This window comes from Ictalurus punctatus, chromosome 4 (assembly GCF_001660625.3).
Source record: "Ictalurus punctatus breed USDA103 chromosome 4, Coco_2.0, whole genome shotgun sequence".
Classification (NCBI taxonomy): Eukaryota; Metazoa; Chordata; class Actinopteri; order Siluriformes; family Ictaluridae; genus Ictalurus; species Ictalurus punctatus.
In genome coordinates, this window is record NC_071284.1 from 35,797,261 (window position 1) to 35,814,898 (window position 17,638).

General features: G+C 33.5%; 1 protein-coding gene across 3 annotated transcripts in view; it reads right to left on the reverse strand.

Annotated features, from left to right (window-relative positions):
• The window catches only part of slc12a1 (solute carrier family 12 member 1), a 34,979-nt gene extending 18,610 nt beyond the window's left edge, over positions 1–16,369 (reverse strand). The window contains exons 1-12 of one of the 3 annotated variants that reach the window (XM_017465666.3): positions 16,265–16,356; positions 15,895–16,171; positions 7,190–7,327; positions 6,999–7,074; positions 4,551–4,646; positions 4,233–4,372; positions 3,484–3,594; positions 3,080–3,191; positions 2,839–2,966; positions 2,104–2,188; positions 1,598–1,749; positions 1,353–1,460 (exon numbers count right to left, since the gene is read on the reverse strand). In XM_017465666.3, the coding sequence (XP_017321155.1) occupies positions 1,353–1,460; positions 1,598–1,749; positions 2,104–2,188; positions 2,839–2,966; positions 3,080–3,191; positions 3,484–3,594; positions 4,233–4,372; positions 4,551–4,646; positions 6,999–7,074; positions 7,190–7,327; positions 15,895–16,137 (1,389 nt within the window). In that variant the 5' untranslated portion in view covers positions 16,138–16,171; positions 16,265–16,356. Of the gene's footprint in view, positions 1–1,352; positions 1,461–1,597; positions 1,750–2,103; positions 2,189–2,838; positions 2,967–3,079; positions 3,192–3,483; positions 3,595–4,232; positions 4,373–4,550; positions 4,647–6,998; positions 7,075–7,189; positions 7,328–15,894 lie in introns of all 3 variants that reach the window. The other 2 variants (XM_053678215.1, XM_053678214.1) reach the window with 2 other exon arrangements.
• Positions 16,370–17,638: the final 1,269 nt, after the last annotated feature.

Here is a 17,638-nt window from a genome sequence, read left to right on the forward strand (position 1 = left end):
GTTAGTGTGTAGTGTGTTAGTGTGTAGTGTGTAGTGTGTTAGTGTGTAGTGTGTTAGTGTGTAGTGTGTAGTGTGTTAGTGTGTAGTGTGTTATTGTGTAGAGTGTAGTGTGTTAGTGTGTAGTGTGTAGTGTGTAGTGTGTTAGTGTGTAGTGTGTTATTGTGTAGTGTGTTAGTGTGTAGTGTGTTAGTGTGTAGTGTGTTATTGTGTAGTGTGTAGTGTGTAGTGTGTAGTGTGTTAGTGTGTAGTGTGTTAGTGTGTAGTGTGTAGAGTGTTATTGTGTAGTGTGTAGTGTGTTAGTGTGTAGTGTGTTAGTGTGTAGTGTGTAGTGTGTGGTGTGTTAGTGTGTAGTGTGTAGTGTGTTATTGTGTAGTGTGTAGTGTGTTAGTGTGTAGTGTGTAGTGTGTTATTGTGTAGTGTGTTAGTGTGTAGTGTGTTAGTGTGTAGTGTGTTATTGTGTAGAGTGTAGTGTGTTAGTGTGTAGTGTGTAGAGTGTAGTGTGTAGTGTGTTAGTGTGTAGTGTGTTATTGTGTAGTGTGTTAGTGTGTAGTGTGTAGTGTGTTAGTGTGTAGTGTGTTAGTGTGTAGTGTGTAGTGTGTTAGTGTGTAGTGTGTAGTGTGTTAGTGTGTAGTGTGTAGTGTGTAGTGTGTAGTGTGTTAGTGTGTAGTGTGTAGTGTGTTAGTGTGTAGTGTGTTAGTGTGTAGTGTGTTAGTGTGTAGTGTGTAGTGTGTAGTGTGTTAGTGTGTAGTGTGTAGTGTGTAGTGTGTAGTGTGTTAGTGTGTAGTGTGTAGTGTGTTAGTGTGTAGTGTGTAGTGTGTAGTGTGTAGTGTGTTAGTGTGTAGTGTGTAGTGTGTTAGTGTGTAGTGTGTTAGTGTGTAGTGTGTTAGTGTGTAGTGTGTAGTGTGTAGTGTGTTAGTGTGTAGTGTGTAGTGTGTAGTGTGTAGTGTGTTAGTGTGTAGTGTGTAGTGTGTTAGTGTGTAGTGTGTAGTGTGTAGTGTGTTATTGTGTAGTGTGTTAGTGTGTAGTGTGTAGTGTGTAGTGTGTTAGTGTGTAGTGTGTTAGTGTGTAGTGTGTAGAGTGTTATTGTGTAGTGTGTAGTGTGTTAGTGTGTAGTGTGTTATTGTGTAGAGTGTAGTGTGTTAGTGTGTAGTGTGTAGAGTGTAGTGTGTTAGTGTGTAGTGTGTTAGTGTGTAGTGTGTAGTGTGTTATTGTGTAGTGTGTTAGTGTGTAGTGTGTAGTGTGTTAGTGTGTAGTGTGTTAGTGTGTAGTGTGTAGAGTGTTATTGTGTAGTGTGTAGTGTGTTAGTGTGTAGTGTGTTAGTGTGCTAATATGCTAGTAAGCTTCTCTCAGACCTGGAAGACTTTTGGAGCACTGACGAGGGAGGCGAGTGCAGAAGAGAGAGTAGCAGAAAACGTTCCTGCAGTGATGAGGGGTCCGAACCCAGACACCATCGTCATCACCTACACACACCCACACAGACACACACACACGCACACACACATACACACACACATTAACTCAGTGTATAATAATACATGAGATTTGTTATCTTTAGATTCAGTTTGGACAGGTGGGCATTTCTGGGTTAACCTCTGACCTGGAAGTTGTTCATCAGGCCGTAGTGGCACTTGGTGACTGCACATGCAGAAAAGTCGTAGCCAAAATCGCAGGCAGTTGAGAAATTGCAGCTTGAACCTGGAGTGATGGTGTCGTTTACATTTCCTGTGGCATCTCGCACGACTGTCGCAGCTGAACACAGATTTTGATCAGTTCACACTCATTGTTCACTAATACTCTGTTTACAGCCGACACTCATCACTGCCTAAATGTTTCATGGAAATATTGGAGGCGGAGCATGGATGTGGAGCGTGGAAGTGGAGCGCGGAGGCGAAGTGCGGAGGTGGAGCATGCTGGTGGTCAGTATGCTTTGTGTATGTGTGTGTGTGTGTGTGTGTGTGTGTGTGTGTGTGTGTGTGTGTGCTAGCAACACCACAGTGTGTGTTATTATACTGTACAGTGTACTAGTGTTACTGGATAATCCTACATATGCTGTATGATTAGATGTTTGAGGTAGTAGGGCTAGCATGTGTTAGCTGTACTTACACACACACAGCGCAATGCCGAGGTACGTAATTCCTGTGATGAAGATGGCCAGCAGTGTGCCGATGGGAAGAGCAGCCTGGGCATCCTGCATAAACACACACACACACACACACACACACACACATTAAATCATTGAGTCATCACAAAGACTGATGGGATTTGACCCAAGAACCTCCTGAACACTACACACACTTTTTGATCAACTAACACGCTGTTGTTTAGTAACTGAAAGTGGTGTGTAAATGTTTTTGTGGGCAAATCAAACTCATGATTCTTCATGTGTGTATCTTACCGTAAATTTCCAAACGCATTCACGGCCACACCCACAAAAACTCCATAAAAGGCAAAGCTCTCAGAACTGACACACACTAACTCCTCCTCCTTTTATAGGGGACCAATACTTTTCTAATAACTGAATGGCGAGCCTTATTTGTCTTAATGGTTGGATTTGGAATTGCTTTCTTCAGGTCATTAATGCAAAGCCACTAAGTTTCACAAAATGGTGATGACACTGAAATAAAGGTGTGATGCGATTATAACCACAGGCAGTCTATACGACTTCTCACGTCAGTCCAGCATCACGTGTGTGAGTCTCCTTGTGTGGAATTTTACACAAAAGTGGGGGATAGAAAGGTTTTTACAAACTAACTGGATTAGATGAACACCACATTTCACGTGTAAAAACTTCTGCAAATGTTTAATGAATAAATCTGTTCGTATCCAGCAAGAGTTTACCTTCAGATCTCCAGAAATGTTTGCTCCTGCTAGAATTCCTGTCGCTGCCGGGAAGAAGATGGCGAAGACGGAGAAAAATGTTTCCCCATCGCGGAACTCTGGAGTAAAGTTCTCGGCCATGATGGACGCTGTGGTGGAATAAACACAGCACAGAGAATCAGCACCACAACATGGACCCAGAGCTTTAAAAAGCATCAGTGTCTCTAATTATTATTATTATCATTATTATTATGAAAGTCACCATGGTAGTTGAAGAAGCCTTTGCTTTGTTTGTCCTTCGTGGTGGGAATCACAGTCCCCACAAACACATTCCCAATGGCAGCCAGGAGAATCACCAACAACACAATCTGAGCCTACACACAGATTAAAGACACTCTTAACACTCACACTCTTAACATTTATTAATGTAGAAAATCAGAAATAATGTGTGTGTGTGTGTGTGTGTGTGCGTGTGTGTGTGTGTGTGTCTGCGCGTGTGTCCGTGTGTGTGTGTGTGTGTGTGTGCGTGTGTGTTTGTGTGTGTGTGTGTGCGTGTGTATCCGTGTGTGTGTGTGTGTGTGTGTGTGTGTATGTGTGTGTGCGTGTGTGTGTGTGTGTGTGCGTGTGTGTGTGTGTGTGTGTGTGTGTGTGTGTGTGTGGTCTGACCTTGACCTCCCACTCCATCCCGGCTACCGAGATCCCGAGCAGCAGCACCACAGTGATGCAGCCAATAATCCTGATATCGTTTACTTCATCCACCATGATGGCATTATTCACCTAAAGACATCACAATCCATTAGAGTGTGTGTGTGTGTGTGTGTGTGGGTGTGTTCCACATTAAACAAATAAAGGTGTGATGTTTTCAGTCTTTAAACAAATCTCAGCACAGTCATTATTTTTATAAAGAATTGTTTAAAAGGTTTCGGTCCTTTATATCGTCACTAGAGTCTGAAGTGTTACAGCACAGAATATTTTTATTCATGGCAGCTGATAAAAATGGTATATACTTTATTCTGCTAGTTAGTTATAAACAGATACTCAAGCTAGTTAACACGCTAGCTTTGATCGGAAAATGGAAATAATTAAGAGAACCAAACAGCATGAATCATCAAAAATATCACTTTAACGACATTATTCCTGCAGCTGAAAGTGAGTTCAGTCCGACCGATCAATTTTTACGTGTGTGAAGTCATACGCTCGGCCCTCGGGGGGTAATAATCACACCTCAGGTGGTGAAGCAGGAGCAGTTAGCAGAAAGACGCCATTTCTCACAGTCCATTAGCTCAGAAATGTGTTTTCCAGCGTGTGGCTATAGAGCTATAACTGCATGTAGAGGAACTGTCTCAGGAACCCACAGTAATGAATAATTCTCTTTAATAAACAACAGAAAAGCTGACTGACTTAGAGGTTTGTACCTTGAGCAGATCCACGACGGTCTCCGCAAATCCCACCACGTACATCGCTACGGCTACAGCGTTAGCAAATGCGAAGATCAGACCGATAGATCCACCAAACTCTGGACCCAGACTGCGCGAGATCAGATAGTATGCTCCTCCTGATTATACAAACATATATAAAAGAAATATATTTGAAATATAAATATCTAAATATAGAAATATACCATAAACCAATATATATATATATATATATATATATATATATATATATATATATATATATATATATATATATATATATATAAAATATAGAAGTGTGTGTGTGTGTGTGTGTACCTCCTCGTACGACTCCGTTAGTGCAGATGGCTGACATGGATAGACAGGTGAGTGTGGTGACCACCATGCTGAGTAAAACTATAATAATCCCCAAACCTGGAGCACACACACACACACACACACACACACACACACACACACAGGTTGCAGGACAGATCATCGCAGCATGTACGTTTTCAGGAAAACACTGATAATTCAGAAATATCCGGGAACGCCGCACCACACCATGTTATCCAGAATGGCCGCCTCAGTGTGGTGCTCATATCTGTTGAGTTTATTTTTATTGATTAGATTCAACAAGCATGTGGCACACTTCCTCTCTGATCTGTTTCATCTCCTTTCTGTAAACTTCACTTCTTGAGTATGTGATTATTTTTACACCCATCAAGTCAAATGACTCACACTAATCTGATATTGATTATATTCTTACACTACAGTAAAATCCTAAATAAATAGACTTGTGTGTGTAGTGGAGGGCTGTTGTGGATGATCTACACAATAACTGCATAAATAATAATGCATTTATAGAAGGAAAGAGCCTCAGAGAAAAGTGAAACTGAAACTAAAACTTGGCACGCAAATATGCAGAATACACGTAAACTATAACGCTGAAATTGTTCAAAATATAATATGTGGAGAACGTTTGTGAGAGTAGAAATGTGTGTGTGTCGGTTCATAAGGTAAAACACTCTGAGAAATACTACGTACTCAATACTGCAGGTGAACAATTCATCTATTTGCATTGGCTCCGCCCACTTCTTTACTTACTGATGGAGAGACACCGGACAAAAACTTGATTATTCTGATTCGTTTGCTTTTTGGTTTGGTTTCACACTGTGCATAAATAAACCAACCACAAAACAAAACTCTTTCACTCATTGGTCAGAAATACAGCTGTTGGAAAGGTTCAACCAGCAATCGCGTGTAGAAATCACAAACATCACCCGAGCTCAGAGGACATGGTGCAGGGGATAAATAAACAATTCAGTAATTATAGAAATAACCAGTTCTACCAGATAACAATCCTTCAGAACACATGGCATTTCTGCAGCTCTACCTTTTACATCTCACATCTACAGAAAAACTTCAGCAACACAAAACACACTGCAGGTATGATTCTCTTCCTACAGTCGAGTCGATTCAGAATCAAATCACTTTCTCACGGCAAGAGTTTGTGAGCGGATCAGAACCACAGATCTCTGGTGCGAAAGTGTGTATGTGAAAGCACACTAAAGTAAATCAGCTTGTACGTGTGTTTTTATATCAGATTTTATGAAGTTTTCACGTGTTGCGAACAACCAGAACAGAAACAACCACCATTTTACACAACCAAAAATCACAGCTGAAATCCTAAAATTGTTAACATTCCAAAGCAAGGAGGTGTCTAGAAGCTCCGCCCATTCAGCCTCAGGTCGGTATTTATACCTGCCTCAGGTCGGTATTTAAACAGCGGTTTTAACTTCATCAGAAATGGCCTGCTGTTCCACTCGGGGTTTGTGAAGGTGTGAAGTTAGTGCCGCAGGACTGCCTCGAAATCTGCCATTATTCACACACCATCGGCCTGGAAAACACATTTCTGAGCTAATGGACTCTGAGGAATGGCTTCTTTCTTTAAACTGCACTCGCTTCAGCACCTGAGGGCCAAATAGATAAACCTATGACCTCATACTGAACCACTTTAAAGTAAACCATTTTACATTTCTAATAAGGCTGCGTCCTGAAGACGTTTGGAATTTACAGAGTGCTGTGAAAAAAACTAAACTCGTCTCTCTGGTTGTGTGTGAGGATTAAGTTTGATTTTATTCTGTGGTGATTTTACACACTTGATTTGATACAGGGATTTGAACCTGAGAAGAAATCTAGCTAATATTATCATGTTAAAGGTCAACTGATAAATATTACCCAGCGTCCCCTCAGATAAACATTACAGTTCATTCAGAACCATTTTCTGACCTCAGTGATATAATTAGGTCAAATTAGCGACATGTGATTCATGAGTGAGTCGGCTCTTTGAATTGGCTCTTTGAGTCGTGCTTATGAATCACAAATCAAATGTTTGATGTGAATAATGGGAGTCGACCCTCCGCTCTGAAGAATCGTGTTGGTGAAGGGAAATAGTGGTCAGATTATAAACATGAAGAAATGAGAATGTTGAGAAATGAGAAAAAGTAATATTGTAGTAGGAAACAAAGGGAAGTTTATTACAAAATAAAATCAAACATTTGTTTTCAAAAATGTTGACATTTAGTTGACATTTATCTGAGTAAAGTCGAAATTAAATAATCCCTATTCGTACCCCTTTACTGTACACTAATGATGATGATGATGATCAGGAAGTCACGGGAATAATTTTAGAGTTATATTAACATTTCTTCATTAGTTGTGTGTGTGTGTGTGTGTGTGTGTGTGTGTGTGTGTGTGTGTGTGTGTGTGTGTGTGTGTGTTCACCTGCTCCGGCTTGCCCAAAGACCCACGAGAGACGAATGAAAAGCATCACACCCCAAATATTCAGCATACACCTCACCTGCACAACACACAGTCATTCAACACACACACATGTGATACACTCTGATAGTACACACACAATACTGTGTGTGTGTGTGTGTGTGTGTGTGTGTGTGTGTGTTTAAAATACTCACCAGTACTCCTTTAATCCAGCCAAATTTAACCCCCCCCGCTTCGTCCTCTGCAGGAGGAGGAGCTTCAAGATCATCACTGGGTAAAACATCACTGCCTTCACTGTCATCCAGTGTGTCAGAGATATCCACATCTCCATTCTAACACATACACACACACACACACACACACACACACACACACACACACACACACACACACACACACAGTTTAATTCAGTTTTATTTGTATAGCACTTTTAACAATGGGTATTTGTTTCACAAAAATACTCTGCTCTCATGGATATTAAACTATTGCAAACACAACACATGTTTATACAAAACATTAAAGATCCTCCTCCATATTTAACCGTGGTCATGAGGTACTTTTCCATACGGCTACCTCTCTGTGTGACCAAAACCACCTCTGTGTTTATTACCAAAAAGCTCTGTTCTGGTTTCATCTGACCGTAGAACCCGATCCCATTTGAAGTTCCAGTAGTGTCGGCACACTGAAGACGCTCGAGTTTGTTTTTGGATGAGAGTAGAGGCTTGTTTCTTGAAACTCTTCCAAACATCTTGTGGTGATGTCGGTGACTTCAGATTGTAGTTTTGGAGACTTTCTGACCCCAAGACACGACTAACATCTGCAGTTCTCCAGCTGTGATCCTTGGAGATGTTTTATCCACTCGAACCGTCCTCTTCACAGTGCGTTGAGACGATATAGACACACGTCTAATTCCAGGCTGATTCATAACATTTCCAGTGGACTGGAACTTCTTAATTATTGCCCTGATGGTGAAATGGGCGTTTTCAATGCTCGTGCTATTTTCTTATAGCCACGCCCCATTGTGTGAAGCTCAACAACCTTTTGCCGCACATCACAGCTATATTCCTCGTCTTACCCATTGTTATGAATGACTAAGCGAATTTGGCCTGTGTGTTACCTCATATTTATACCCCTGTGAAACAGGAAGTCATGGTTGAAGTGTGTTGAAGTACCTGCTCCTAGTCACCCAGGTGTACTAAATAAATGTAAAGTATCATTGGGAAAATACTTCAAATGTATTTTTTCTCAAAGGAATTCATAGGGGTGCCAATAATTGTTGCACACCTATATTTATCAAAGATTTTTTTATCTGGATTAAACTGTGTTGTGTTTGCAATTGTTTGATATCCATGAGAGCATTTTTGTGAATTTTTAAAACAAAAGATCAAAAGGTTAAACAGTAAAGACAATTTTTCACAGCCTTCTTTGCTCATATTTACCAAGGGTGCCAAAATTAATGGAGGGCGGTGTATGTGCAGACCATTTACCATTTAAATCACATCATTAGTTTTTGATCCTGTTCTGTACTAGAACTTGTGTACCAGTAACACACAATAAGAAGACAGCTGTTCTTTCAGAAGAAAAAATGGACATTTTCAAAAAATTAAAAAATGAAATGTAAAATAGCAGGACATGTTGTTTAAAGTGTTATTTATGTTGTTTAAAGTGTTATTTATGTGTATAAAGTGTTATTTATGTTGTTTAAAGTGTTATTTATGTGTATAAAGTGTTATTTATGTTGTTTAAAGTGTTATTTATGTGTATAAAGTGTTATTTATGTGTATAAAGTGTTATTTATGTGTATAAAGTGTTATTTATGTTGTTTAAAGTGTTATTTATGTGTATAAAGTGTTATTTATGTGTATAAAGTGTTATTTATGTGTATAAAGTGTTATTTATGTGTATAAAGTGTTATTTATGTTGTATAAAGTGTTATTTATGTGTATAAAGTGTTATTTATGTGTATAAAGTGTTATTTATGTTGTTTAAAGTGTTATTTATGTGTATAAAGTGTTATTTATGTGTATAAAGTGTTATTTATGTTGTATAAAGTGTTATTTATGTGTATAAAGTGTTATTTATGTTGTATAAAGTGTTATTTATGTTGTTTAAAGTGTTATTTATGTGTTTAAAGTGTTATTTATGTGTGTAAAGTGTTATTTATGTGTATAAAGTGTTATTTATGTGTATAAAGTGTTATTTATGTGTATAAAGTGTTATTTATGTTGTTTAAAGTGTTATTTATGTGTATAAAGTGTTATTTATGTGTATAAAGTGTTATTTATGTTGTATAAAGTGTTATTTATGTGTATAAAGTGTTATTTATGTTGTATAAAGTGTTATTTATGTGTATAAAGTGTTATTTATGTTGTATAAAGTGTTATTTATGTGTATAAAGTGTTATTTATGTTGTATAAAGTGTTATTTATGTGTATAAAGTGTTATTTATGTGTATAAAGTGTTATTTATGTTGTATAAAGTGTTATTTATGTTGTTTAAAGTGTTATTTATGTGTATAAAGTGTTATTTATGTGTATAAAGTGTTATTTATGTTGTATAAAGTGTTATTTATGTTGTTTAAAGTGTTATTTATGTGTATAAAGTGTTATTTATGTGTATAAAGTGTTATTTATGTGTATAAAGTGTTATTTATGTGTATAAAGTGTTATTTATGTTGTATAAAGTGTTATTTATGTGTTTAAAGTGTTATTTATGTTGTATAAAGTGTTATTTATGTGTATAAAGTGTTATTTATGTGTATAAAGTGTTATTTATGTTGTATAAAGTGTTATTTATGTTGTTTAAAGTGTTATTTATGTTGTATAAAGTGTTATTTATGTGTATAAAGTGTTATTTATGTGTATAAAGTGTTATTTATGTGTATAAAGTGTTATTTATGTTGTATAAAGTGTTATTTATGTGTATAAAGTGTTATTTATGTGTATAAAGTGTTATTTATGTTGTATAAAGTGTTATTTATGTGTATAAAGTGTTATTTATGTTGTTTAAAGTGTTATTTATGTGTATAAAGTGTTATTTATGTTGTATAAAGTGTTATTTATGTGTATAAAGTGTTATTTATGTGTATAAAGTGTTATTTATGTTGTTTAAAGTGTTATTTATGTTGTTTAAAGTGTTATTTATGTGTATAAAGTGTTATTTATGTTGTTTAAAGTGTTATTTATGTTGTTTAAAGTGTTATTTATGTGTATAAAGTGTTATTTATGTGTATAAAGTGTTATTTATGTTGTTTAAAGTGTTATTTATGTGTATAAAGTGTTATTTATGTGTATAAAGTGTTATTTATGTTGTATAAAGTGTTATTTATGTGTATAAAGTGTTATTTATGTTGTTTAAAGTGTTATTTATGTGTATAAAGTGTTATTTATGTTGTATAAAGTGTTATTTATGTGTATAAAGTGTTATTTATGTGTATAAAGTGTTATTTATGTTGTATAAAGTGTTATTTATGTGTATAAAGTGTTATTTATGTGTATAAAGTGTTATTTATGTTGTATAAAGTGTTATTTATGTGTATAAAGTGTTATTTATGTTGTTTAAAGTGTTATTTATGTTGTTTAAAGTGTTATTTATGTGTATAAAGTGTTATTTATGTTGTTTAAAGTGTTATTTATGTGTATAAAGTGTTATTTATGTGTATAAAGTGTTATTTATGTTGTATAAAGTGTTATTTATGTGTATAAAGTGTTATTTATGTTGTATAAAGTGTTATTTATGTGTATAAAGTGTTATTTATGTGTATAAAGTGTTATTTATGTTGTTTAAAGTGTTATTTATGTTGTTTAAAGTGTTATTTATGTGTATAAAGTGTTATTTATGTTGTTTAAAGTGTTATTTATGTGTATAAAGTGTTATTTATGTGTATAAAGTGTTATTTATGTGTATAAAGTGTTATTTATGTGTATAAAGTGTTATTTATGTTGTTTAAAGTGTTATTTATGTTGTTTAAAGTGTTATTTATGTGTATAAAGTGTTATTTATGTGTATAAAGTGTTATTTATGTGTATAAAGTGTTATTTATGTGTATAAAGTGTTATTTATGTGTATAAAGTGTTATTTATGTGTATAAAGTGTTATTTATGTTGTTTAAAGTGTTATTTATGTGTATAAAGTGTTATTTATGTTGTTTAAAGTGTTATTTATGTGTATAAAGTGTTATTTATGTTGTTTAAAGTGTTATTTATGTGTATAAAGTGTTATTTATGTGTATAAAGTGTTATTTATGTGTATAAAGTGTTATTTATGTGTATAAAGTGTTATTTATGTGTATAAAGTGTTATTTATGTTGTATAAAGTGTTATTTATGTGTATAAAGTGTTATTTATGTTGTATAAAGTGTTATTTATGTGTATAAAGTGTTATTTATGTGTATAAAGTGTTATTTATGTTGTATAAAGTGTTATTTATGTGTATAAAGTGTTATTTATGTTGTTTAAAGTGTTATTTATGTGTATAAAGTGTTATTTATGTTGTTTAAAGTGTTATTTATGTGTATAAAGTGTTATTTATGTTGTTTAAAGTGTTATTTATGTTGTATAAAGTGTTATTTATGTGTATAAAGTGTTATTTATGTTGTTTAAAGTGTTATTTATGTGTATAAAGTGTTATTTATGTGTATAAAGTGTTATTTATGTGTATAAAGTGTTATTTATGTTGTTTAAAGTGTTATTTATGTGTATAAAGTGTTATTTATGTGTATAAAGTGTTATTTATGTTGTTTAAAGTGTTATTTATGTGTATAAAGTGTTATTTATGTTGTTTAAAGTGTTATTTATGTTGTTTAAAGTGTTATTTATGTGTATAAAGTGTTATTTATGTGTATAAAGTGTTATTTATGTGTATAAAGTGTTATTTATGTTGTTTAAAGTGTTATTTATGTTGTATAAAGTGTTATTTATGTTGTTTAAAGTGTTATTTATGTTGTATAAAGTGTTATTTATGTGTATAAAGTGTTATTTATGTTGTTTAAAGTGTTATTTATGTTGTTTAAAGTGTTATTTATGTGTATAAAGTGTTATTTATGTGTATAAAGTGTTATTTATGTGTATAAAGTGTTATTTATGTTGTATAAAGTGTTATTTATGTTGTTTAAAGTGTTATTTATGTGTATAAAGTGTTATTTATGTGTATAAAGTGTTATTTATGTGTATAAAGTGTTATTTATGTTGTTTAAAGTGTTATTTATGTGTATAAAGTGTTATTTATGTGTATAAAGTGTTATTTATGTGTATAAAGTGTTATTTATGTGTATAAAGTGTTATTTATGTGTATAAAGTGTTATTTATGTTGTATAAAGTGTTATTTATGTGTATAAAGTGTTATTTATGTGTATAAAGTGTTATTTATGTTGTTTAAAGTGTTATTTATGTTGTATAAAGTGTTATTTATGTTGTTTAAAGTGTTATTTATGTTGTATAAAGTGTTATTTATGTTGTTTAAAGTGTTATTTATGTGTATAAAGTGTTATTTATGTTGTTTAAAGTGTTATTTATGTTGTATAAAGTGTTATTTATGTGTATAAAGTGTTATTTATGTTGTTTAAAGTGTTATTTATGTTGTTTAAAGTGTTATTTATGTGTATAAAGTGTTATTTATGTTGTTTAAAGTGTTATTTATGTTGTTTAAAGTGTTATTTATGTGTATAAAGTGTTATTTATGTGTATAAAGTGTTATTTATGTTGTTTAAAGTGTTATTTATGTTGTTTAAAGTGTTATTTATGTGTATAAAGTGTTATTTATGTGTATAAAGTGTTATTTATGTGTATAAAGTGTTATTTATGTTGTATAAAGTGTTATTTATGTGTATAAAGTGTTATTTATGTTGTTTAAAGTGTTATTTATGTGTATAAAGTGTTATTTATGTGTATAAAGTGTTATTTATGTTGTTTAAAGTGTTATTTATGTTGTTTAAAGTGTTATTTATGTGTATAAAGTGTTATTTATGTGTATAAAGTGTTATTTATGTGTATAAAGTGTTATTTATGTTGTATAAAGTGTTATTTATGTGTATAAAGTGTTATTTATGTTGTTTAAAGTGTTATTTATGTGTATAAAGTGTTATTTATGTTGTATAAAGTGTTATTTATGTGTATAAAGTGTTATTTATGTGTATAAAGTGTTATTTATGTTGTATAAAGTGTTATTTATGTGTATAAAGTGTTATTTATGTTGTATAAAGTGTTATTTATGTGTATAAAGTGTTATTTATGTTGTTTAAAGTGTTATTTATGTTGTTTAAAGTGTTATTTATGTGTATAAAGTGTTATTTATGTTGTTTAAAGTGTTATTTATGTGTATAAAGTGTTATTTATGTGTATAAAGTGTTATTTATGTTGTATAAAGTGTTATTTATGTGTATAAAGTGTTATTTATGTTGTATAAAGTGTTATTTATGTGTATAAAGTGTTATTTATGTGTATAAAGTGTTATTTATGTTGTTTAAAGTGTTATTTATGTTGTTTAAAGTGTTATTTATGTGTATAAAGTGTTATTTATGTTGTTTAAAGTGTTATTTATGTTGTTTAAAGTGTTATTTATGTGTATAAAGTGTTATTTATGTGTATAAAGTGTTATTTATGTGTATAAAGTGTTATTTATGTGTATAAAGTGTTATTTATGTTGTTTAAAGTGTTATTTATGTTGTTTAAAGTGTTATTTATGTGTATAAAGTGTTATTTATGTGTATAAAGTGTTATTTATGTTGTTTAAAGTGTTATTTATGTTGTTTAAAGTGTTATTTATGTGTATAAAGTGTTATTTATGTGTATAAAGTGTTATTTATGTGTATAAAGTGTTATTTATGTTGTTTAAAGTGTTATTTATGTTGTTTAAAGTGTTATTTATGTGTATAAAGTGTTATTTATGTGTATAAAGTGTTATTTATGTGTATAAAGTGTTATTTATGTTGTATAAAGTGTTATTTATGTGTATAAAGTGTTATTTATGTTGTATAAAGTGTTATTTATGTGTATAAAGTGTTATTTATGTGTATAAAGTGTTATTTATGTTGTATAAAGTGTTATTTATGTGTATAAAGTGTTATTTATGTTGTTTAAAGTGTTATTTATGTGTATAAAGTGTTATTTATGTTGTTTAAAGTGTTATTTATGTGTATAAAGTGTTATTTATGTTGTTTAAAGTGTTATTTATGTTGTATAAAGTGTTATTTATGTTGTTTAAAGTGTTATTTATGTGTATAAAGTGTTATTTATGTGTATAAAGTGTTATTTATGTGTATAAAGTGTTATTTATGTGTATAAAGTGTTATTTATGTTGTTTAAAGTGTTATTTATGTGTATAAAGTGTTATTTATGTGTATAAAGTGTTATTTATGTTGTTTAAAGTGTTATTTATGTGTATAAAGTGTTATTTATGTTGTTTAAAGTGTTATTTATGTGTATAAAGTGTTATTTATGTGTATAAAGTGTTATTTATGTGCTGCTGAAAGATGAATGTGGAAGACAGTTAGTTAAATGAAACCAGACTGATCTGTGGTTTAACTCTGTGGTTTAAGAGACTTGTGGATTTAGGTTTCTATCAACTGGCAAGAAAATACGAAATGAAGGAAGAAATCATTTAATATTTAAAACTCCCAGGATCTGAATGATATTCTCACAGGAACTACACACACATTCCCCTGTAGTCCTGTAACTTCAGGTTCTTCAGCTGTCGCTCTGCTGGAACCCATAAAGGTTTTACCTAGAACCCTACAGCAGAGTGATTCTGTATCAGAAGGGGTCCAATTACCTGTGTTTTTCTGGAAGCTAAAAAGTGAAGCCTCACATAAGACGCTTCTTTCTCAGATAATAACAACATCAGTGACATCAAAAAAAAACAGGACATTTTTAAAATTCAGAGTGAAAAAAAAATTGTATAAAAAAATCTTGTTTTGTTGTAATTCTTGTTGTAATTAGGAATAAATACTAACTGTTCATATTGCTATAAGGCATAACGGTTTAATACACACCCACAACACATACACACGCACACAACACACACACAGTGACTTTCTGGCCTCGTTAGCATTAATTAGGGTGTTTTAGGGTGATCAGATCATTACTCATAAACACAGTGTGATTAAAATGTTATTGATTTCAGATTAAACACCGTTACACATCATTATTGAACATCTCGTTTCTGCACAGACTGATGACCAGAACAAACACAAAACACACAAGTGTGTGTGTGTGTGTGTGTGTGTGTGTGTGTGTGTGTGTGTGTGTGTGTGTGTGTGTGTGTGTGTGTGTGTGTGAAAGTTAATATTCACCAAAATCATCATAATTAAGTATATGTGTTTGTGTGTGTGTGTGTGTGTGTGTGTGTGTGTGTGTGTGTGTGTGTGTGTGTGTGTGTGTGTGTAAAACATTCCACTGCAGAATAAAGTACAGACGAGTCGCCACATAACCAAGTCCAGATTTGATGAATATGCAAATTAGGAATGCCCCAAACCTAGACATGCCTCAACCTTGTAAGGCAACACTGTAACTTATAACTGTGTTGAACATAGTTTGCTCTTATATCTGACGAAGCCGTTAAACCCGTGTGTCACCTTATCACACCATGTTTAACATTAACTCCGATTTTCATTGTTTTCGGCTTTAAAGCACGGCACAATGAATTTTTCTATAAAGTTTTCAGTGAGTTAAAATGCTGTATAACTCTACAGTGTCTGTGTCAGCGTTTCTTTATCTAATAAAACCCCGAGAGGTTGAGATGATCGCTCAGGAACCCTCACTTATTTATCAAAATGTAGGTTTTTAGGGTCATATATAAAACGACTGTCATTTTCGTTAGAGCTGTGTGTAGAGCTCTGTGGAGATAAAGCAGTGTGTATTATTCTACAGTACGGTGTGTTTGAGCTCCTCATCACATCACTGACCTTGTTGAAGACCTGGTGAAGCTCCTGCAGTGATGGTCTGATGGCTCGCTGTCCGCTCACGCTCCCAGCGTTCCGGTAAAAGTTGATGTTGGGCGCTCGGTCCAGCGTGTTGTGGCCGAATGCGCTCACCACCGATGGCCTGATGGAGCGATGCTCCACGTTTCCATAATCGTTAGCAGAAAATGAGGTCTCCTCGTAAAGCGGAGGATCGTCTTTAGACTTCTCGAATGCTGGATTCTCCATCTGGGATCCTGTCAGTTTGATCAGTTCAGCAGATCTAGACAGTAAAACTTCTCAATTTCACAAAAACAATTCTAAAAACGTTTTAAAAGGGAACTTCACCTTCACCTGAGCTGCAGAATGCACTCACTTTGAAACTAAAATGTTTCTTAATATATCAGCAGTTGCAATAATCCTCCTGGATGCTGTTTGCTGATCTTTTCTGACTCTGAATGCTAACGTTCTGCACTAACAGGCTGCTTATATATGATTCAGATCACTCCCTCTGACACACGATTGGCTCAAATGGCATTTTTTTTACCTACAAACCCAAAAAATGCTTGAGCAAGGGGCATGAACACATCCTTGTTCCATCAAAGAGGACGCGGGACGTGCGTTTAAACTTTAACCAGGCCATAAACGCAGACAGAAAGATAATAAAGCAGCCAGTTGAGGACAGGATCACTGATTATTAATCGCATTGTGTTTGAGACAATATGCACAGTGATATGATTCTGGGTTTATTACAGTTCTATTAATGTTCCATTAATGTTCTCTTAATGTTTTATTAATGTTCTATTAGAATTATTAAACCAGTCAGGTTTAAATTTCAGACTGAATTGATACGGCTGCTATACCAGCATCCTGCAAAGAAACTCTTTCAGAGAGAAGTGTGTAACAGCTGATTAAATCTCTCACACGGTCAGTCTGATCTTCAGATAACAATCCCAGAAATCTGATGAGGATCATTAAAAACAGATCTCAGACTGAAGTTTACTCAAACTTGACTCATTATACTGAAATGATTAATAACAGGACGACATGGTGACGTACAGCAAATCAGAGCACAGTTAAAAACCCCAAACCCACTGTAGGACCTGGGAGTGGACCAGTGAGGCTTTGCGAATTCTGAGAAATACCAGGATATATAAGATGCCTCTACCAGGAGGTTAAAACTTGGCTGTAGATGGAGCTCTCAACAAGATGATGATCTAAAATACACCTCTAAATTACCACAGAAACCGTCACGTAACACAAAATGTCTGTCAATCAGTCTGTGGATTTAAAACCTGATAACAACATGAAGATGATGTCCACATGCTAAAACCTGAGAAAGTAAAACCATTTTAACTTGTTTGCACAAAGGAGTGGACCAAGTTCTTCTACATGTCTGAGATCTCCTAAATGTGTCTGAGATCTTCTACGAGATCTACATTTGTGTGAGATTTCTTCATTTTCATGAAGTGTGCCAATAATATTGGTTGATGTTAAACATTGATTGTTAATGTTAGTAGGAAATAATACTAAAGGCTCTCTATTCTTTTCTCTCTCTCTCTCTCTCTCTCTCTCTCTCTCTCTCTCTCTCTCTCTCTGTGTGTGTGTGTGTGTGTGTGTGTGTGTGTGTGTGTGCGAGTTTCTTGGTGAAAGTTAATGGTCCTGAATGTGGGTGTGTCCTTGGCACACTGAGGTGTCAAGCTGAACATCGGAATCATGTGAAACTTTCCATAGGTGTGTGTGTGTGTGT